General features: G+C 43.8%; 1 protein-coding gene across 5 annotated transcripts in view; it reads left to right on the top strand.

Moving 5' to 3' along the window:
* MARCHF10 (membrane associated ring-CH-type finger 10) overlaps positions 1-22,542 on the top strand; it is an 81,907-nt gene that overhangs the window by 15,983 nt on the left and 43,382 nt on the right. For all 5 annotated transcript variants that reach the window (XM_028157443.2, XM_028157442.2, XM_008149566.3 and 2 more), the window contains exon 4: positions 17,839-18,010. In XM_028157443.2, coding sequence (XP_028013244.2) covers positions 17,839-18,010 — 172 coding nt within the window. The remainder of the gene's footprint in view (positions 1-17,838; positions 18,011-22,542) is intronic.

Below are 22,542 nucleotides of genomic sequence, written 5' to 3'. Positions count from 1 at the left end.
TGCAACATTTCAACAGCCATCTGACTTGTGTGCTCATAACATTGACCCCTCCTGGCTCCATCCTTCAACGTTTGCTGGGTACGAGTGAAGCCAGAGATCCCTTATGAGACTCAAACCAGATCCCAGAAATCTTCAGGCCCCAGGATCATGGGTTGGTTTGGAGAATTTCCATCCCAGGTTTGGATCCCAACCTAAATGTCTATGAAGAGCTGGTTGTTCTTAAACCTTCATAGTCTGGGCCTGCCCTGCTATATCTCAAATCCTGGGGGAATGAAGGATGTATCAAAGCTCCTTCTACAGGATTCTCCTTACCAGGGAGGTCTGGAGCTAGTCTCCTAGAGGAGGCTCTGAAAAAGAACGTTGTCACCTCACCAAGAGAACCCAGGCAGACTGGTCCAGTTTCCAGAGCTCAGTGGATTAGAAGCCACATCAGGCACTAGAGTGCAAAAGATCCTTGGTCAATCGAAAAGGGCAGGAGAAAGAGCAGCTGTTTAAACCTAACCAAAGCCCTCTTCCTTAGGTGAACATCCTCCTGAGTAATTTCCTTCTAGAGATTTCTGTGCCTGAAAACTCTAAGGAATGTTTTACCTCTGGTTTCTGAAGGCAAGTTCACTCTCCGACTGAGTGGGTAGTATGAAAGCGGATTGCTTAATCCATGGACATTTTCCACTGTGCAGTCATGACGTGAAGCATGCCACCACCAAACTTTGACACGGATTGCAGTTCCCATCACTTAACACATAAGCATTGCAATTTGACATGTACTGTAATTCCCATTCCTAACCCAGCCTCAGACTGTCAAATTCTGATGAGCCTGGAATAAGTGAGGCATTTACTGTCAACTTACAGAGGCATTTACCGTCAAGTAATCAAGCTATAATTTCCCGACACCTGCCTAGAGGTGGGCAGATCCCAAATGCACAGTTAACGCGGTGGCCACTGCATTCTGACATGACTCCCTCATTACAACCAGTGGCTTTAAGGCCTGGTCAGGCAGAGCTTGTGTTCAATCTAAATCTGAGATAAAGCAGTGACTATGGAGCCTATGCTGAGATGTTCCGTGGAGTGGTGCCTCCTAACTACGGTTAGTTGGTGGTGTGGCCTAGAAGAAAGAACACTTATCACCAAGGGCCAGCTCTGTCCCACATCGCAGCGTGAATTCAGGCACAAACCGCTCTCCTAAGCACTTCAGTGTCCCACCAAGGAGATACTTATTATCATGCTTATCTCATGGGATCATTATGAGAACGAGTGAGACGCTTAAATGTCATACTAACATTATGTTACATTATAAATTGCCTTGGTGTTCAACTATTCTTGCAAATGATGCTCCAACGCATGTCAGTGGAGGGGCAGGTTCTGATGCTTCTAGAACACCTTCTTCCACCTCAGCTCAGCCCCGGGCCATATTTCTACTAGCCAACCTAAGTGGCAACTTCATTTTAGACCCTTTTCAAAGCTACATGCAACCTTTTGAACTGTTTAATCGGCTTAGAATTTAACAGGGAAATAAATAAACATCAGCTCCACATAACCACCTGGAAGCTGGATGAGTTAGTAGACTGAAAAATGAAGCGGTCTCTCCATATGAGCAGGAACTCATTTCCCCGGGACAGCTGCTGGCCTAGAGGAGCTGGCTGTGACAGACAGGGCACTGGCATGTTCACGGAGAAGGGACCGGAGTCCAGATTTCCCCATAGAAAATGATGAAAATGATTAGCCCAGGACCTGGGGACGGCAACCTTCTATGAAAAGAGACATCCTGGGCCCTTCTCATCTTCCAAGATCCTGTATCCTTGCTGGAAGGGATGTTCAAACGTCAGGGACTGAGGACACATGGTCACTGCATTTACTTCGTTGGCAAAGAAAGCAGAGACGAGATCTCTGTTTTTCAAGAGCACCACTTGCTCTGCTAATAGGAGAAGGATTATTGTCCTTTCACCATCATCAACCGAGCAACTAAGTATTTAGATTGCAGGTCACAAGGACCCAGCCTGACTTTGGAAGGAGGCAGTTCACCTGATCCCAGCAGCAGCTGGCTCTGCCCCAGGCCTGCCAGAGCCAGGGTGTTTACATCAGCGAGATCACCTGGATCTCCAGGAAAGTGAGGTAAGGCAAAGGTGAAGGCGGTTACGCAACATAGACATTTTCATCATACGTTTCTCCACACAAACTTTGGAGGCTACAATAAAGCCTCTCCAAGTAACCTGCAGTGGCTTAAGAAGTCAGAATATCCATCCATACATCAGGGCAGCAAACGTCTAGAACTGAGCTGTCCGATACAGTGGCCACTAGCACATGGGGCTATTTAACTTTAAATTTAAATGAATTAAAATAAAATTTAGAAGTCAGCTGTTCCTTGGTCTCACTAGCCACATTTCACATGCTCGGAAGCCACAAGCCACATGAGGTCCGTGGCTGCCATATTAGACCACGCAAATATAGACCATCTCCCTGGTTACAGAAAGATCTCGGGCAGCCCCGCTTCAGGTTGTGGTCAAGTCCAAAACACAAACAAGACAACACCCCAGGGGCCAAGAAGGGGTTTTGTTTCCCAGATACTGGCCAAGCATAACCCACAATACAATACTTTGCAATACAATAGGCAATCAAGCCAGGCTTGATTTGCATTGTGTGTTTTTTCTACCTCCTGGGTATATTTGCACAATTCCTTTCACCACCTATTTATTCAGCCTATCCTGTCTGTGAAATCTTCAGCTTCTCCTCTTTCAAACAGCTCTTAGGGAGCTGTTCTCCCATTAATCTGTCAGTGTCAGCCTACCAGGCACCCTTAGCAGTGTCACGGCAGCAGGCAGGACTTAGCACGGGCATGCGCGTTCCGGGAGTCACACTGTTAATTTTCTCTAACGTCTGCTCATCCACTGTCAGATTCCTGTGGGTCAGGCCTCCCTTCTTCCTGTCCCGAGGCCCCTGTGCGGAGGAGACAGCTCACGCAAGCACACACTGGTTCTGTCTGCCCCGCCCTGGGAGGCAGTGAGTCATCTCGAACACCTGGCTCCGTGTTTGTCACAGCGCCCTCTGGACTCTGGCTCAGATCCTGCTCCCTCGAGGTTCACCTGAGTAATAAGGCTGCTCAGCCCACAGCGTCTCCAGCCCGAAATGTACCTCACAGAGGCGGAATGCACAGCCCACGGTTTGACCCGGGCGGGTCTGTGGGAATTCTCATTTGAGTTTGTTTTCCATTTTAGCTGTTGATCTGTTCACCTCGGTGTGCCCCAGGAGCCCCTCAGACTCCAGGTGCTGGGTGCGTCATCCTCTGCCCTCAAATTGTTCCTCTTCGTGAATCTATTCCTGCCCAAGGCAGAATTCTGGAAGTTATCTAAGAATCCTCCCCCTGCTGCTCCTCACACTTCACAGTAATCAGACGCCGAAGCTGGACTGTCTTATCTCCTCTCTCTTGAATCTGTCCACCAGCACCTCCCTTTCCAGGGTCTGTCTTTTTTTGCCTGGATGGTTGTAGGAGTAATTTCCCTGGACCCTTTGTCTTCACCTCATCCCTTCCCGCCAGTCTTCCAGGCTGCAGGATGAACGATCCTCAGCCTGGCAGGGCTCAGTGGTTGAGCGAATCAATGGTTTGATTCCCAGTCAAGGGGTTCCCCGCTCGATCCCCAGTAGGGGGCGTGCAGGAGGTAGCAGATCAATGATTCTCTTTTATCATTGATATTTGTTTCTCCCTCTTCCTTATTATAAAAAATCAATAAAAATATATTTTAAAAAGAAAAAGAATGATCATCTAGAAGCAAATTGGATCGTGTCGCTTCTCTATTAAAAATTCTTTAGTGGCCCTATCCGGTTTGGCTCAGTGAGTAAAGCGTCAGCCTGGGGACTGAAGGGTTTCGGGCTCGATCCCCAGTAGGGGGCATGCAGGAGGCAAGCGATCAATGATTCTCTCTCTCCCTTTCCCTTCCTCTCTGAAATCAATAAAAAAAAATTGTTTTAAAGAAATGAATTCCGTTGTCTTTGGGATCATGTTCAAATACGCTAGCAAGGTACTCAAGGCCCTGGTGGCCTGACCTTCAATTCTGAGGGCACCTGCTCTGGGAAGAATTTCCAAGGCTTTTCCTGGGGGGTTGGGTGACTCTCCTCTTGTCCCTCCTTTGAATTGCCATCACACCCTCTGGGTTCAAATCTTCCTTGAGGTACACACCTTCCTCTCTGCCTCTACCTTAGGCTAGCGCTGCTCAAGAGCAGGAGTGTTCGTTGTCGCATTCCCAGTGGCCACCAACCACATAGAAGGAGCTCAATGAATGTTCAGTGGCTGACAGTTGCAAGGGTGTTGTAGGCATGAGCGCATGTTGAGGTCAGAGCGACAAAGCCATAGCAGCCAGAGCAGGACTCCTCCCCCTGAGCGAGAGCAGAAAGGTCATGCTGCTACTTGGGAGAATGCACGCTCCCTGACCTTGCCTGAAATTGTCGAGAGGTCAGTGGTCTGGTGAGGCTGCCTGTGTGCCGTGGCCAGTCTGGGCTTGAAGATTCGTCAATTATAATCAACACCCTGGAAACCTCTGCCCTGGAGAGAGCATTCCTGTCCTGGCATACCACTCTGCAAAGGGACAGCTGGCCTCTGTAAAGCTCTGGTAGTTCCTTTTGTCCCAGGTAGGCAAGAACACAAAGACAGAGGACAGCTGGGTGGCAGCTCTCCGTGGACCGAGGAAGCTCAGAAGGGCCCACGGTCGACTCAGGATTCACTGTCCTTCGTGACAGAAGTCGTCTTATTGTGACTGGACGTTCCGCCGGATCACTCTCCAGACTGCGTTGGACCTTTCCTTTATGATAAGATTGTAGCTACATCGGAATAGCTGGTGCGCAGGCCCCTCTGTGGGCAAACCTTGCTGGAGACTGCCAATGGCATTAGTGGGGCAAACGGATATTATACCTGTGCCTTGGGCAAAGCCAGCAGTGCTTCATCCCTCCTCGGTTTCTGCACTTCATCAGAGTTCCAGTGGGTAATTTTAAAATAGGGCATGGCAGTAAAATGGGGCAACTGCCAGTTTAAATGGCAGCTGCTTCCAGAATACTGCCGGTCCTGCCTTTTTCAGCAGATAAGACAGCCCAGAGTCAGTCCTTGCACCAGGGTGATTCCACCACCAGGCTGCAATACAAACACCTATTGTTACCGCCCATCCCCTCACTGAAACTGTCAGAGCCCCGAGATGGGTGGCCTCTGACCGGAAGAGTTCCCCGTGTTAATTGAACGCAACGGCTCAGAAATTGCATGAGAGAAGATTATTATATAAAGTGGCTTTTTTCTCCCATTTTCTGTGGTGCTGTGTATTTCAGTTTACCACGTTTTATTTTTAAAAATCCCGTTTTTAAAAATGATTCTGATTCATTTTTAAAACCAAAAATAAACTTGTTAAAAACCAATTAAGATTCAGATATCAAAATGTAAAATGTTTTCATTTGTGAGGTATAATATTATTCAGCTGCATGCCTGCCTTAAACGTGGTTTACCGCATACAGCATTTCATCCTGGAACCTGGTTGTCTTGTTTTCATATCGCTTTGTTTGTTAAGGAATTATCAACCTTTGGTGTCTGAGACTCGGTGCTGGGGGCTAGGGACGCGGTAATGGTAAGCCCCGCCCCGCCCTCAGGGAGCTCAGCTGGGTGAAATACGACATTAAGCAAATGCCTGCGGTTCAGGACAGTGTCTGCTGAGCGTAATAAAAAGGCATCGGGGAAACCTGGGGAAACTCCACAGCGCATGCAGATTTTCAGCGGGACCTTAGTTAACGGCAGGATTTGGGGAGCTGGAAGTGGGAGTGGGGAGCTGAGGTGGGGGGACTTGGCAGGTGGATGGAAGAGCCTAGGTTGACAGCTGGGCACATTTGGAAAAGGGTGAGCCATCCAGCCTCCCTGCAGCCCAGGAAATGGCATCAGACCCCTTTTCAGAGTCCCCCTCCCTGGAGGGCGCTGTTGACCTCCCTCCTGCACCCCTTCCTTAGGCTCAGGAGGCAGGAGGGTGCCCTGCTCGTTCCTGGGTGCGGCTCCCAGACCACTGCTCCCCAGACTCTGTGGGAAGCACGGGCCCACTGAGGCTTATGCTGTTTTATTCCACCATCTCCCCTGCCCCACCTCACACCCCACCATCATCCTGTTGTCTCCTGGCCTCTCTCCCTTACTCAGTGGAGACTCTGTGGCTCCATCTCTGTTCATCCCGTTGCCTGACCTCCTGCCACAATCCTACACCACTTCAGCATCTACCTGGCTAATCCAGCCACACCCTAGCTTCTCAGGTCCCACTGCCTCTTAAGTGCCCCCTCCGTTTCAGTCTGCCATCCCCGCCACCAACAAGCACACCCTCAACTACATCATCAACCAGAAGTTCTCCATCTCCAGAAATCTACCAGCCTTCCAGCTCTCCCAGAGGCTCATCCACTTCCACGGTGCCATCTCGGCCACCTCTTGGGAGCCTCTGCCCCGCTGGCTCCTCCCCCCCCCCCCCCACGCCCTCTGTTGCTCCTAAGCAGCCTAGATTCTGTGTGTGATCCCTTGGTTCCCCTGACTTTTGTGTTTTTTGTGTGTGTGTGTTTTCACACCTCTGCCAGAGCCCTGCCCATCCACAGTCTCTGGACCCCGCACCCAGGCCACTGGCGACTGTTGGAGAAAAATCACCCAACTTTGAACAATGCTGCCCCTGAAAGGTCACAGCCACCAACCTCCTGGAACTCCTCAATGCTGCCCAGTTTCCCTGGCCAACTCTCTTCCACTTCAAACCTTCTTCTATTTCCCCTCTTCAATGTCTCAGTCCTCAGCTCAGAGCTGCCCACCCCACCCTCCCCCTCCCCTCATTCCCACCTCTCCGCCTGTGCTCAGGAGCCCACCTCCTAGCTCTCTCAGGACCCTTACTCCATCCATCATCCTTTCCCTGTACCAGAGGCTTCCATCAGCATTTAATCGTGATGTAAGATCTCCTACGAAAACTGAAAAAGAAACACACACACACACACACAAAACAACAAAAAACAACAAAACAGCCCTTCCTCGATCCCACATCCCCTCCACTTGTTTCTTCTTCACAGCCAAAGTTCTCAAAATAATTATTTACACCGACTGACTCCATTTCCCCACTTCCTACTCACTCCTCAACCCACTCCAATCTGGCTTCCACGCTCATCATTCCACAGAAGTGACTGTTCATCAACTGACTTCCACGTCTCTGAATGCGGCAGGTCTCCTTCAGTCCTCACCGTCCTTGACCTCTTGGCAACTTTGACCTGGCCACTCCATCTTCCAGGAAACACTGTGTCACTGGGCTTCTGCGAAGCCACGTTCTTCTGCTGGCTTCCTCCTCATCCCATCCTTCTCCACTCCGCTGAGTCCTGGAATTTCTAGGCTTGGTTCTCATTTCTATAGCTGGCGGCTTTATCCTATTTTTGTACTGCAAATCTTTTGGACAGTATGGTGAACTCTCCAAATCCTCTTCTTAGAATAATATTTTCAAATGTAAAAATAAAAAGATACGTAGGATTTCAAAGGAAACCACTTTCATTGAAATAGTCATCAGAATATTTTTAGAAATCTGTGATTCAGTAATGTATGTGCTTCATTATTAACACATTAAATAACAAGTGATGGGCGTAAAGGGTATTTTGAGACATCGGCAACAAATTTAATGAAATGTGAAAATATCTGTGATTTCTATTGGTGACAAAATCGCAGGTACTGCTAATACTACTGTGGTTTGCTGCCTGCATTCGTAAATGAAACATATGCTTAGATTTCAGCTAGAGGTTGGTGGAGATAAAGATGTAATTTTTTTTCCCCATCCAAGTTCATGCCCCATCCCCAAGAAGCCCTGTTCAAGATTTTAACTGCCAAAATCAACACATTATCTGTGAATGACTCCCAAATCTTTATTTCCAACCCAAACCTCACTTTTGATCTTCAGATCTTAATAGCCAATAGTTTACTCAGTAATTTCTACTAGGAGGTCTCAAAGACATCTCAACTCCACAGGCCCACTGCTACAGTTTCCAACCTGACCCTTCATTCTTTCTTTTGTGTGGTCAGAATCTGACACTTTTTCTCATCCTCACCCTCATATTCAATACATCACCAAGTCCTATCAATTTTACTTCCCAAATATATTTTATTTTTAATCCTCACCTGAGGATCAAATCCACAACCTGACCAGGAATCAAACCCACAGCCTTTTGATGTATGGGACGATGCTCCAACCAACTGAGCCATCCGGCCAGGACTTCCCCAATATCTTTTTAATCCATCTGTGTGTTCTTCTCTGCTTTCCCCTGGTAATAGTCCACCGAGACTCCACACTTCCACTCCTGCCCCCAAATCTCACTTTCCTGCCACAGGTAGAGTGATATCAGCAAATGGAAATCGTTGCTTTACTTGACCACTTAAACCCCTTACATGGCTTTGTTGTTATTATTAATCATCACCTGAGGATATTTTTTCCATTGACTTTTGGAGAGAGTGGCTTTCTGGGGCTTTTGGAAGGGGGACCATAATACATCTCGTAGTCAGCAAGGCCCTGTGGTATCTGGCCTTCCATACAACTCTATGCTTCACCAACACTAGCTTTGGGTCCTCCTAAGTGCCAGGCCACCTCCTGCTAGCGTCTGCACATGCTGTTCCCTCTTCTTGCAACACTCACCCCACCTTCCCACCCTGCCTCAGATCTCAGCCCAGGTCACCTCCTCAGGGACCCAGACTCCTCTGCCCTATCTTCTCATATTTCCATACTATCCATACATTTCCTTAAAAAAAAAAAGTATGACTTGTAATTTTACATTTGTTGAATAACTATTTTATTAAATGATCTACCTCCCCACCTAGACTGTAAGGGCAAAGTCTTTGTTTTACTCATCAATCACTCCCATAGCCCAACATATATAATTATGTTTTTGTGATTTTGATTGTTCATATTTTTCCCAGTTTTTGTTCTAGAAGTAAAAATTACCTGCAATGAACATTTTAGAGTACTATTTAATGAGTTTTGGCAAATGCATGGCTGTAACCATGTAACCCAAACCTCCATTAAGTTCCTGTCACTCCGTGAAGTTCCCTCACGCCCCTTCCCAGTCGGTTCTCAGTGTTTGCACCATAAATTAGTTTGCCTTTTCTTGTTCTATTTCTGGAAGACGGTTTGATTTCAACTTTCTCAGACCCTTTTTATAAAGTGATGGAATATACATTCTAAATAGATGAGACAAATAAATGAACCTGTGTAATAATTAAAGTTACATACAAGTTACAAGTTAAAATTATAATCTTTTCCCAAAATAACAAAGACTTTTGAAAAGATAATAGTTGAAAAAGTTGCATAGAAACTGGCATTCTCATACACATCTTGAAATGTAAATCAGTACAATATTTCTAGAGGATAGTTTGGAAACAAAAAATTTAAAATTGTTGTGATACTTTCATTCTAGTAGTATAAATTCCCACTTTTGGGAACTTAAAAGGGTAAAGTAAGATGTGTATAAATATATAAGAACATTTACCATAACACTATCATAGCAACAAAAAGAATTATGATGGATCCACATAATTCAAAGAAATAATACCTTACTTAGTGAGTTTACTCTTAGAGTAATATTTGTATGGTAAATCTGAAATTATTTCATGTTTGTTGCAAAGTAAAACAAACAAATATATTAATGTAATTAAGAGAAAAGATTATAAATATAATTGAAAAGAGATATTAATATAAAAAAGGAAAAACCCACATAGTGTTAACTTTTAACTAGAAATATTACTATGAACTCATGATTTTAAAAATACATGTTTCTAATTAACTCCATTGAAAGGATTTAAGAACAATGTCACCCCAGTAGCAATGAACACACCTAGCATGCAGGCATTGGTTTCTAAATACCATTCTCAATGAAAAGAAAGCAATTCTGAGGTAGGTAAAGCACAAGGTGAGTCTATAATATTTATTATACCAGAAAACAAAGAATTACTCAAAGACTTAAGTCAAGAGCCAAGGTGGATGAACTTCCACTCTCCATTTTTGGTACAATTTCAGCATTGAAAACTTTGATGAGGTAATAAAATAAAAAACATAGATGAATAAATAGATGAATGATCGATAAATGAGAAGGAAGAATGCCACCTAATTGTAGAAGAGATGATAGAATTAGAAAAATTATTTTGCTACCCCATTATAATTTTCAATTCAAGCAGGGCACATCAAAAGATGCTAAAATCACTGGGTGAAATGTTGTTTAGGAATAGGCTACTGTCTCAGAATCATCCCATAGATTATCTACTGATTACGGAATAGGTGTGGGGAATGTACATTAGAGAAATCTGGCAGTCAGCACCTCAACTCAGAGATCAAACAGCATTGCTTAGGGCTGATGTGATGTTATAAAGCAGGACTCCACACCACCTATAGGATATTCATGCCAGAAAAAACTATTAACCTGAATTTTATTATGAGGAAACAATCAAATTCAGAATATAGGATATTCTATGAGGCTGGGACTCTTCAGAACAGTAAAAAACATGACAAAGAAAACAGGACAGAGAACTGAAGAGGCATAATAACTTCATACAGTGCATGTACCTTGTTTGATTATAAATCAAAACAAAAAGCTAAAAAGACATTTTGGGTATTATATGGTGACAGAAGATGATTTGACTTTGGGTGATAGGCGCAATGCAATATACAGATCTAGAATCATAGAAATTTATACCTAAAACCTATATGATCATTTTAACCAATGTCATCCAATAAATTTAATTTTAAAAAGACATTTGGGTGACATTTCGGTTTGAATATGCTCCTCCATATTAGATAATGTCATGGAACCATTAAATATTCTTAGGTAACATAATGGTATTGTGGTTTTACAGGACAGGAAAATGTCTATTTTTATAGAAGGTAAATATTATTTAGGGATGATGTATCATGAAGTCTAGTCACTTTGAAATTGTTCAGGAAAATAATATAGAGAGAGATAAAGCGAATTGGCAAGGTAAAGGATAATGGATGTTTTTTGTGCTATTCTTTCAACTTCTCTATAGATTTGAAATTTTTCAAAATAAGGTTGAAAATTTAAAAAGGGGGAAACTATTGATGCACTGTATCAAGTGAAAAGGTGTTGTAAAAAATATTTATATATACATAAACAGATATGTTAGGATAACGCTAGCTGCTATAACAAGGGGACCAAAAATGTGATGATGCAATCAAGACAGGAGTTTGCTTCTTGCACCTGTGACAGATCAGGTTGGAGGAACCAGATCAGCAGGCAGCTCTGCTCCACTGGGACTTGCAGGGACTCAGGCTGATGATTAGAAAAGTCGATGAGAGAGAAACATCCACCAGCTGCCTCCTGCACACCTCCTACTGGGGATGTGCCCGCAACCAAGGTACATGCCCTTGACCGGAATCGAACCCGGGACCTTTCAGTCCGCAGGCCAATGTTCCATCCACAGCCAGTGAGCCAAACCGGTTAGGGCCTGATGATAGTTTTATTGTCTTCAGCACATGACTTCCAAAGTTGTCTTTCTAGCAAAGGTCAGGGCTAGAGGTTATCTCTGAAGCAGGCTGCCCACATCACTTCGGCTCACTTGCCGCTGGTTAGACTTGACTCCTGAGGCTACATGTAGTTGCAGGGGAGGCTGAAACATTCAGTTCAAGGTGGGCAGCCACATCCCAGCTTCAACAATCATCACGTGGGAAGGGATTTTGGTGGGAAGCTAGTAGTCTCCATCCCAGTCCTTAAAAGGGGGTCTGAAAGAATACAGACCAATCTATTTGCAGTTTTAATTTCAAGGTTAAGGGGGTTTTGAGTGTTTTAAATTACTTTTCTTTCTGCTTGTCTTTTTCCATTATGAGCATACATTTCTTTTGTGATAAGAAAAGAATTACACTTTACAAAAATCAGCCATTGAAACTGCTAAAAGATTATTTCATGGGCAAATTTGTAGGATGCTTTGTTTTCGCCCTCTGAAAGCAACATACAAGCTCATCTTAAATGTCACCTTAAGCATTTTTCTACTCGGAAACCTTCCGTTGGACCCCATTCTCTACCTCATTGAGTTTCAAGCCTTTGCTTAAATCTCAGAGCCCCCCAGCATTTGACCCCACCCTACCATCCAGCTTTATTTCTCACCTCTCCTCCCCATACCTATGCTCTGGACACGTCCCTCACTCTCTGAGAATCATGCCACACCTCATACACCATCCGTACCTTGGCTCATGTGCAGCCTCCAGCCTAAGACAGTTTTTTGTTTTAAATATGTATTTTTATTGATTTCAGAGAGAAAGGGAGAGGGAGAGAGATAGAAACATCAATGATGAGTCATTGATCCGCTGCCTCCTGCACACCCCCTACTGGGGATCAAGCTTGCAACCCCAGCACGTGCCCTTAATCGGAATTGAACCTAGGACCCTTCAGTCCACGGGCCAACGCTCTATCCACTGAGCCAAACCAGCTAGGGCCTAAGACAGTTTCTACGCATCCTTCAGGTCCCAGAAAACACCACCTCCTTCATGAAGCTTCCCTTGATTTCCACCTTTTTCTCTGAGTTCCTTTGAAATTCAGAATTGGTGCCACACAATTTATCACTTAATCAAATATTTTGCATTTTGCTGGTATAGTATTAATCTTGTCCCACACATTGTAAGCGTCTTGTTTTTATGTCCCTTCATAGTGCCTAGCATTGGGGCTGAAGACATAGTAGGTGCATATACTTCTCAATTAATTCCCATGTTTTATGACGTATTATTTTGAGTAGGACGTATTTTCATGGACGAGATCCTTTAGATGGATCAAGTCTTTCGAATTCCTCTGATGCTCCTCCCAGCTAAAAGGAGAATATGAATTGAGATAAAGGAAGAAGGAGAAACACATTGTAGCAAAACCATACCCCACCTGAGGGCAGTCTCAAAGTGCTTCTAAACACTACACTTCACTGTTCAAATTTTTAAAATCCAACCAATTTCTGGCCATATACCACCTCCTTACCCACTGCCACCACACAGAACTCCATCCCAGAGAACACTACACACTGGTCCTCAAGATATGAAAATGTGTGGCCACCACCCAGGTCAATCAACAGTGATTTCCAGCCCTGACCGGTTTGGCTCAGTGGATAGGGCGTCGGCCTGCGGACTGAAGGGTCCTGGGTTCGATTCCGGTCAAGGGCATGTACCTTGATTGCGGGCACATCCCCAGTAGGGAGTGTGCAAGAGGCAGCTGATCGATGTTTCTAACACACTATCCCTCTCCCTTCCTCTCTGTAAAAAATCAATAATATATATATTTTTTTAAAAAAAGAAACAAAAAAAACAGTAATTTCCACAGCACGCCAGGGATCGGCTCTAAGTTTCACCCAGAGGCCGATCCGTAGTGGTTTGGGTAGTAATCATGCGTAGTGGTTTGGGTAGTAATCATGAAGCGAGTCTGAAGCCCCACATGCCACTTGAGAGAGCAGACCCAACGGCTTTCCAACCTTAAGAAGACTTTAGTCACGAGGCCACCGCTGCTCTCAGATCAGAGTCTCAGGCTGGCTCATTCCACCATGCCAGCATGGGAATCAGAGAAGAGGAGGCCGGAAGGAGAGTTCTCTACAGAAGTCAATGGACACAGGTGCCCATGATATCCATGCACATGGCAGCCCTGCTGATCCCAAAAGCATCTTGTGGCAAATGGAGAGCCAGGGCTTCCATTGCTGATCCTGGTCTTGCCAACCCCACCTGGCAGCTGGGCGGGTCTTCAGGTGGGAGAGAGAAATGGGGCAAGGAGCAGTTTGATTCAGGTAGTGGGACATGAGAGAGAGAGAGAAAAAAAAACCATAACAGTTACTAATCCCTGTTGTTAATTGTTGTTCAAGTTTACAAATCTGCTAAGCTCAAAATTGTCCTGAACATGTGAAGGACTTTGCTGTCCTTAGTGTTGGTTGGGTTTTTGTTGTGTGTTTTTTTGGACGAGAGAAAATTTAGCCCACTTTGTGCTGCAACAGCACTCTGGGTAGAGCATACTAACCTTCCATTTCTGGAACACATAAAGGCATCCATCTATCCAGAATGCTGTTTATACGGGCTGCCCTCCTTCCCCAAGGCAGGTGTTTGTTTGAGGCACAATTTGAATATGGACTTTGAGGACAGTCCTCTGAAAATGCTCATCAGCATTCACAGTCCCTCTGTCACCCTTTCTGTGTTGTCACCGTTTGTGTGCTGGGGTTCACTGCCTTGATCACTCTCTTTCAGAATCTCACGAGACTGCATTTATTTCAAAGGTAATAGACACACAGTCTTTCTCTGGCGCCAGCCTGACACTCCTCCTTGCCTCTTCTCTCTTATTTACAGCAAGCCGTGCCCTGAGCTACGCTGTGTCCTAAGATCTGCTCGGCTCAGCCGTCCATCACGTGATACGTGGCAAAAATGGGTTTTGTACGCATCAACCTGAATTCAGTAGCACATCTTGGGGTGAGGGGCGGGCATGCCAGTTGAGAACCAGTTCCCTGGGTGCTGGAAATGAGCCATCAGGCGAGAGGTGGAAAATGACTTCATCTTTTCTGTCCCCGACTTCCTCTAGTCCCCTTGCTCTTCCAATCCTCTCTGTTCATTGTCACATTGTCATTTCAGACTCAACCCTCTCAGGTCCCAGTTTAAAAATCCAGTCAACCCCACATTCCTGAGGAACCCTTGGTTCTCCTTCTAGGAGTCTAACTATAACCATTCTAATGTTACTAAGTCGTGACTGCAGTGCCCAAGGCTGCGTACATGCCCTAAGGTAAGCCCCGCCCCTGCTTTTCCCAGTGTGAGTCCTTCTGTGACCTCAGGAGAGAGCCTCGCCCTGGGCCAGATAATAGCTCTGCTTCAGTATGGATGATGCCATAGCACAGCTGGAGGTCTTTGGAAAATGTTAAAAGAGTCCTATTCCAGAAAGTACTGATTTTGACAATGACTTCATTTCATTAACCCGGCTTTATTAGGACTTTCTCATCAAATTACCAATAGAAGACTTGAAGTCAACACCTCCATCAAGTAGTGCGGTGTTTTCATTTTATTTTATCTTTTATGTTCATGGCTTTGATTTCAAAAGAGAGAGCTGGTTCTCTTCCCCCAAATAATAGCAGTGTGCTGTCGCCTCCACCTCCATGTGACATTTTAACGTAGGAACATATGGGGGAAGAAATGAAAATTGTAATTACTGTTCAAAATTACAAGAGGAAAAGACATAGTTTTAAAATCAACTTTAAATCAAAATAATTATTATTGTTTGAGAATCTAAATGTTGTTAAATATTTGCCATTAGAGCTTTATTGTCTGAAAAAAAAGAAAGTGTGCCATATTTTCTTAAGATTAGATCAATTCTAGCTATCATAAATTGCTTTCAGAAAAAGTCAAGAGTCCATTATAGGAACTGACCCACCTTTCTGTTCATATCTCTATGGGATAGGTGAAAATTCTATTGAAATCCTCATTGGGGCTTTTGGTTTTGGTTTCAACCGTGGATTGTTAATGTTCAGTCATTAGCTGGTTAATTTTTGAAATGGCTGAACATGAATTAATGGCTAACTGCAAAAGCCAACGTGCACATGGCACTTACAGTTTGCCTGGCACTATTCTAAGTGCTATAAACATACCTTAACTCATTTACTCCTCACAGAACCACCAACAGGTAGATATTGTTGTTCACAGAGGGGCAAATCTGAGATGCAGAGAGGACTACCTCAATGTCAATCAATAACATGAAAGAGCCAGGATGTACTCCCAGGAACCTGGGCTATGAATCTTAGATACCACACTTTAGTGCCAGAATGAATTACTAACAAATTCACATACACACACACCCGAGGGTCCTTCTCCCAAAAAATATGATAGCTTTTCATGAGAAAGGATACATGAAAATGGCTGAGTATATGAGAAGACATTAATAAAGACACAAGAAGGTCAAGTGATTTGCTTGAGATTACTCAACGAAGCAGGCAGGAAAAGATCCAATAGCACGTTCCTAAGTATATTCTTGCCATTCTGGTTTTAGTCTCCAACTGACAAAACACCCACTTCCAGCTGCAATTTCTGGACTCTGAATGACTACCAACTGGAAGTAAGGTTGATGGAACCAGGAAGCAGAGATGGATATACTCGGAACACAGGGGCACAATTCCATATGCAACAAGCATGGCATAATTGGCCAAGCTTTCCGTCACCTGTTCTACTAAAGGCTTAAGGTATAATGAGTGAATGGGCGAAGGAAAGATAAACATGGCTTAACACTCCACCCAATGAAGTCTCTTAGCAACTCCTCCCAGCTCACCATGGCCTGGTGCAGTAGAGAATTCTCCACCCACTAACGTGAGTTGTTTGTGGGAGGAATTCTGTTCCACACTCACGGATGTTCTTCTTGCCTATGACAATCTCAGGCATCAATAATTAAAATTTGCCCACATTTCCTTCTCTGAGAATGGAGAGCCTATTTCGTGTTCAGAAATGACCTAATGTTTCATCTTTGACATTTCAGAATAATTTTCAAAGATTTCTATTTAATTCCAGAATCAAAAAGGAAAGGGGAGAACAACCAATTCATTATGCCCTTGCCTTTTCCTGTCCCTTTATCTGAGGGTGGTCTGTTTGCTGAAAATGTAGGGAGAAACAATAATTATTTGTTGGAAGGCTGTATCCAGACTCTGAATTACAAAACATGATTTACAGTCTTGGAGGATAACGATGTGTCCACCTGTAGATTTGATCTTCTTTACAGAAGATGGACGAGAAGGGGGATTTTTTTAGAGTTTAGTTTGTCTTATGTTGCACCCAATAATTCAAAGCTAGTCAGAGTATTTTCCTGAGTCAGGAGCCTTGAAATGAAAATGCCATAACTGTCGGTGAGACCGATGAGCAAGATCAATACAAATTGCCACAGCTGGGGAGGTGAGGGGGACATTAATTTAGTATTCTGTGTCTGCAGAAGACTGCATTTTCCATTACTAGACTAATGCATAACGTGGGGGAATTTAGTGATAAGTGTTGGAATTCCTGGGATTGACTGGGGCGAGGGTGGGGAGTGGCGGGAAGCCTTGTGGTTTTGTTTGTTGCTGAGTGTATGGCCTAGCAAATCATACTAATACCAGCACCTAAACCATAAGGCAGGACTTAAATCACCCTTCTAGACCAGGTTTCTCACAAGCCATTTATATTGTTTTCATCATTACTTTGGTGGTTGGAAGTATGGCGAAGTACATAAGCTATCGAATGGCTGCATAACTTTTACTGCCTCTGCAAGGCTGTGTTAAGATATTCTGACATTGCAGGAATCATGATTTGTCCGCGCATAGATTTATACTGACTTCTTTATAGCAGACTGACAAGTAGGGGACTTTTTAAAAGATCAGTCTGTCTTATGTTGCACCCAGTAATTCAGAATATTAATCTGAGGTCTGACTTATTCGATCCCAACACATTATCTAAACTTTCTTTCCATTGTCAAGTGTATAATTAACACAAGGAATGTTTTTTTCCTCACCCACCGCCAAAGTAGTTCAAACAACAAATAGCAAGAAGTTTATGTAGCTTTGAACATGAACTGTTTACTGGTCATCAAATTACAGTACTTAAGGGCCAGAAATGCAGCCTTTTCATAATGTTCTACAAGACAGACCAATAAATGTGCATTCTTCTTATAATGTTCTACAAATAAGACTCATCACTTCACTATTATTTCTACATTGATAAGCCCAGTCCATCAAAATCTCACTGGTGAAAGGGCGTATTGAGCATCATGGTGGGTTGCTCCCGAGTTATTGACGGAGGGGGCTTGTTCCCTCTGCTTAGCAAAAATGACCTGCTAGGCTACTGATACTCAAACTCCTTTCATTTTCCATAGAGTGATAGTGAGGAGGACCTTCAAGCCCAACCGGGATTATCTACCAAGAATTCTTCGATGAACTATGATTCCAGACTTCCAGCAATTGACCAAACATCCGTCAAGCAGAAACATAAAAGTACCATGACTGCAAGGCAACCAGAGAAAGTGGGCTCCAGCAAACCCTCTCCAGGTGAGTAGCTAGTTTATTCAGATTCACAAATTCTAAAATCCCAGCGGGAAAGGTAATGACAACTATCAAATGGGTGATGTTGATTACATCCAAGTGGTTTCCAAGTGGCCAATACAGGTTTTTGAGGGTCCGATGATCTTATGCAAATGGTCAAACTCATTTTGGGGAATATCAGGTCAAAGAGGCATGGATTATGCAGGGTAACTGTCTCCACTGCCCGAATTTTCTGCCCAGTCATTGGCTTTGTGTGGCACTTTTGCTGGAATTGCTGCCTTTTCATCTTTTTCACCCTTGGGGGATGGGGTGGGGTCAGGAAATAAAGGCATTTGGCCCCAGGTATCAAGTTTTATGACTCCAGCAACAGCATGAAGAGAAGCTTTCACAAGCATCTGAATGGCATAATTTATAGCCAAGAAAGAGTAATAAAGGCCTCCACTTCTGAGGTTGTCCTCTCTGGGAGAGAAGGGGCTTGATAAATCCTCCCTTTTGTGCAATTTGGTAAATAATTCACTCTTTAGCTGCCTTTGAAGCGAAGACCAGTCCTCTGCTTGAGGCAAGAGTGATTTAATAGTATCCAGAAAGGGGATAAATTCAACTGAACAGTTTAGAATCCCTCGGGCTCATCCCCATCACAGCCAACATCTGTAGGACAAAGTCGATTCCTCTGGGAACTGATGTGGACGTTGGGGTAACTGGGAAGAAAGTCCGCCGTCTGCTCGCCGTGCAATGGAAATGATCCTAATTAACTGCCGAAGGATTCACAAATAGCGTGTGATCCACGTATAATCAATCCACAACTACTTTCTAATCCTAAATAGCTCCTGTCATACAACCATCCATCCAGTTAAGTCTTAATGTATTGCTAAAGAAAATGGCAGCTCTCAGATTAACCACCCACATTTTGTTGCTTTTAATGAAGTAAAAAGCAAATGAACTTCTGAAATGATGTCCTTTCGGGCAAAGCCCCAACTCTTTTTTTTCTTACTTAATCAGGGGGACACATCATCATAGTTAATATCTCACTTGGAAGACTTTTAGTAGGAATTGGTTTCTTTTTTTTTTTTTTAATATATTTTATTGATTTTTTTACAGAGAGGAAGAGAGAGGGATAGAGAGTTAGAAACACCGATGAGAGAGAAACATCAATCAGCTGCCTCCTGCACACCCCCTACTGGTGTTGTGCCCGCAACCAAGGCACATGCCCTTGACCGGAATCGAACCTGGGACCCTAGAGTCCGCAGGCCGACGCTCTATCCACTGAGCCAAACCGGTTTCAGCAGGAATTGGTTTCTTAATTCCGCTGTTTAAGAATGAAATAAGGCAGATAGGATCATTCCCCAAATATTTCAAAATACATGTTGCAACTTGTTGAATTGAGGATGTTTTTAATAGAAAAAAATGAATTTAAGTTTAAATAATGCAACTCCATACACTTGCTATAATTTTTATCTTTCTTGCTAAAGCTGGGTAGCTGCTGCATGGTGTGCTTTGTCATCCTTTGAGAAATATTATTAAAATGAACAGTGTAGGCTCACTCAATGATTTTAGCGTATCTGATTAATACAGATGTAAATTCTCCATATGGAACTTACAACACTGACAAAAAGGATGAGTTAATTCACTTTACATTCTATAAAACATTGAATTTGAAGAATTACTAGAGTGCAAAGCACTAAGGTTTAGGCAAGAGAGCCAAGTTGGCAGAAAGATATCAATTTCATCAAATGAGGGATGTTACTTGTAATAAAAATCCTTTAAAAACTACCACCTTGCCCGGCCAGTGTGGCTCAGTGGTTGAGCGTCAACCTATGAACCAGGAGGTCATGGTTCGATTCCTAGTCAGGACGTATGCCCGGGTTATGGGCTTGGTCCCTGGTGTGGGGCGCACAGGAGGCAGCCAATCGATGATTCTTTCCCATCATTACTGTTTCTATCTTTCCCTCTCCCTTCCTCTCTGAAATCAATACAAATATATTTTTAAAAAATAAAATAAAAACTACCACCTTTATAATCATATTATGACTCAGACCATGTCCCAGACCCATGCAGCCAGGAGCTGGACCATGGCCTGACTGTGGGCATAGCAGCCCTGGTGACATGTCAGTTGCTATAGAAGCCAAATTCATTGTGCAACAAACTAGGCTGGTCATGAAGTTGGCTGAAAGCAAAGCCTTGGTGTGTTAAGATCTGTTCTATTTACAAGTGTAGACTCACCCCTTAAGGAGCCTCTCAGAGTTCCTTAATTAGCAGAGCAAAATGGGAGCCCAGAGACATGGCAGGAATTTAAGCTGTCTCTTCAGGAACAGGCGAATTGACTGATGGGGACAACTCAGAAAATTCAGATAAATGCCCTATTATAGAAAAAAAGGATTTGGGCCCTGAATTATCTGGATACATTGATCTAATTCACCAGGTATATTTATCGTTTCCTGCTTTTCTACGCCTCTGCAGAGAAATTATTTGGGGGTAAATCCAAAGTTGGCAGAGAGTCACCAAAATTTCTTCCCATGTCAGACCTCGAATTCTTTGCAAAACTGAAGCATCAAACACAGTTAAATCCCTTTGCAACATGTGCCTCATAGGTTAGCCTTCCGGATGGTGTTATGCCAGACCTCTACCAAATAAAATAATGTGGCCAGGACAACAAGTGTTGGAGAGGATGTGGAGAAAAGAGAACCTTTGTGCACTGCTGGTGGGAATGCAGCATGATGTAGCCACTGTGGAAAACACCACAGAGTCACCTCAAGAGATTAAAAATAGAACTGCTCTATGACCTAGCGATTCATCTTCTGGGAATTTATCTGAAGAAACCTGAAACACGAATTCGAAAGCATGTATGCACCCCTATGATCATTGCAGTGTTATTTACAATAGCCGAGATTTGGAAGCAGCCCAAGTGTCCATCAGTAGATGAGTGAATAAGAAAGCTGTGGTACATTTATACAATGGCATACTACTCTGCTGTAAAAAGGAAGAAAATTTTACCCTTTGCAACAGCATGGATGGACCTGGAGAACATTATGCTAAGTGAAATAAACCAGGCAGAGAAAGACAGGCATCATATGATTTCATTCATATGTGGAATTTAATGAACAAACTGAACTACCAAGCAAAATAGACACAGACTCATAGATAGAAAACAGGCAGACAGATCTGGTGTATATGTTGAGGAGGAGGTTCTTGGGAGTGGTGATAGAGGAGTTGAGCAAAAAAGAAAAAAGAGAGAGAGAAAACTCATGGACATGGACAACAGTGTGGTGATTGTGGGGTAGGAGGTGTAAGAGGAGATAAATGGTGATGGAAAAAATTAAAGTAAATTACATTTTAAAAAATAATGTAGCTGGAAAATGTGACTTCCATGCAAATCTATGCAATGATGAGCCATGTCATAAAAAAAGTTTGTCCTTCTATGTGAACTGCTATCTAGGACCCCTAAAATGGCTATTTACAATAGAGGAACAATCCGTGCTCTCTACAAATAGATTTATAACTGAGAAGGCGTCAGATGTTCATCGTTCTTCCCACTATTAGAAAGAATTCACACATTTTAAATTAAGTCCATATATTCCCTGGAACAGTTTCTAGATGAGTTGGCTTGTGCTTCTCCTTACTATCTTTCTCCACCCGGGGTGTGCAGGTTATGGGTGGGCACGTGCTTTGGAGTCAAAATGCTTGGATTAGCATCTGGGCCCCACTGTTTACTTGCTATGTACCTTTGGGAAAGTAACTTCTTGTGCCTCAGTTTCCTCATCTGTAAAATGTGGGGGAGAGGGTCAAAGCAGATCTCATTTGCTAGGATTGCTGTGAGGAGTAAATGATAAAACTATGCTCAGCTGTAGAATACTGCCTGACACCTAGGCCTTTGATACGTTATAGCATCATGAATCTAGCACATAAGAGCTGCGTTTAATAAGGAGAATGAACTAGAAAACGCTTTTATCTTTGTCTTAATGTTGTCCCCTCCAACGATTTTTTTCCCCTTTGCCAAAAATCAGTTATATTTTTTAAATGCTAACATAAATACAGGTCCAGACACTTTTATTACACCCTGAATTTCCAGAGCAAAACACCAAATGGAGAGAGATGAATGATCAGAAAGCATTTACCAAGCCAGAAATTGGCTTTATCTCCCCAAAGACATGGAAAAGCCAGGCAGACTCAAGACCCAGCTGGGTCCGATGCGCAACTGATTCAGAAATCCGATCTCATGATCAAGGTGGACACTGATACAGGGTGAGAAATAAGCCTGGCAGCGTCCCCTATTTCTCTTTCGGAATTCTGGATGGATCTGTAGGAAGCAGAATGGTCAGCAGGCCTGGTGAGGACGGGGGGGACAGGGAAGGGCAGGGAGCTACAGCGGCCTCTGGCTCCCGGACTCCTTCCTGCTCCCCAGTCCCCTCCCAGCCCCAGCCTGAGTTGGAAAGGAGCTACCTCTCCTTCCCAGGACACACAGAGGCATCCAAAGGCCATTGTGCTGTGGGCCTCTGGCTCCTGGAGTCCTACAGCGCTCTCTACCCCAGTGCCAGGCACAT

The sequence above is a fragment of the Eptesicus fuscus genome, chromosome 20 (assembly GCF_027574615.1).
Source record: "Eptesicus fuscus isolate TK198812 chromosome 20, DD_ASM_mEF_20220401, whole genome shotgun sequence".
Taxonomy (NCBI): domain Eukaryota; kingdom Metazoa; phylum Chordata; class Mammalia; order Chiroptera; family Vespertilionidae; genus Eptesicus; species Eptesicus fuscus.
This window is presented reverse-complemented; position numbering and strand designations above follow the sequence as displayed.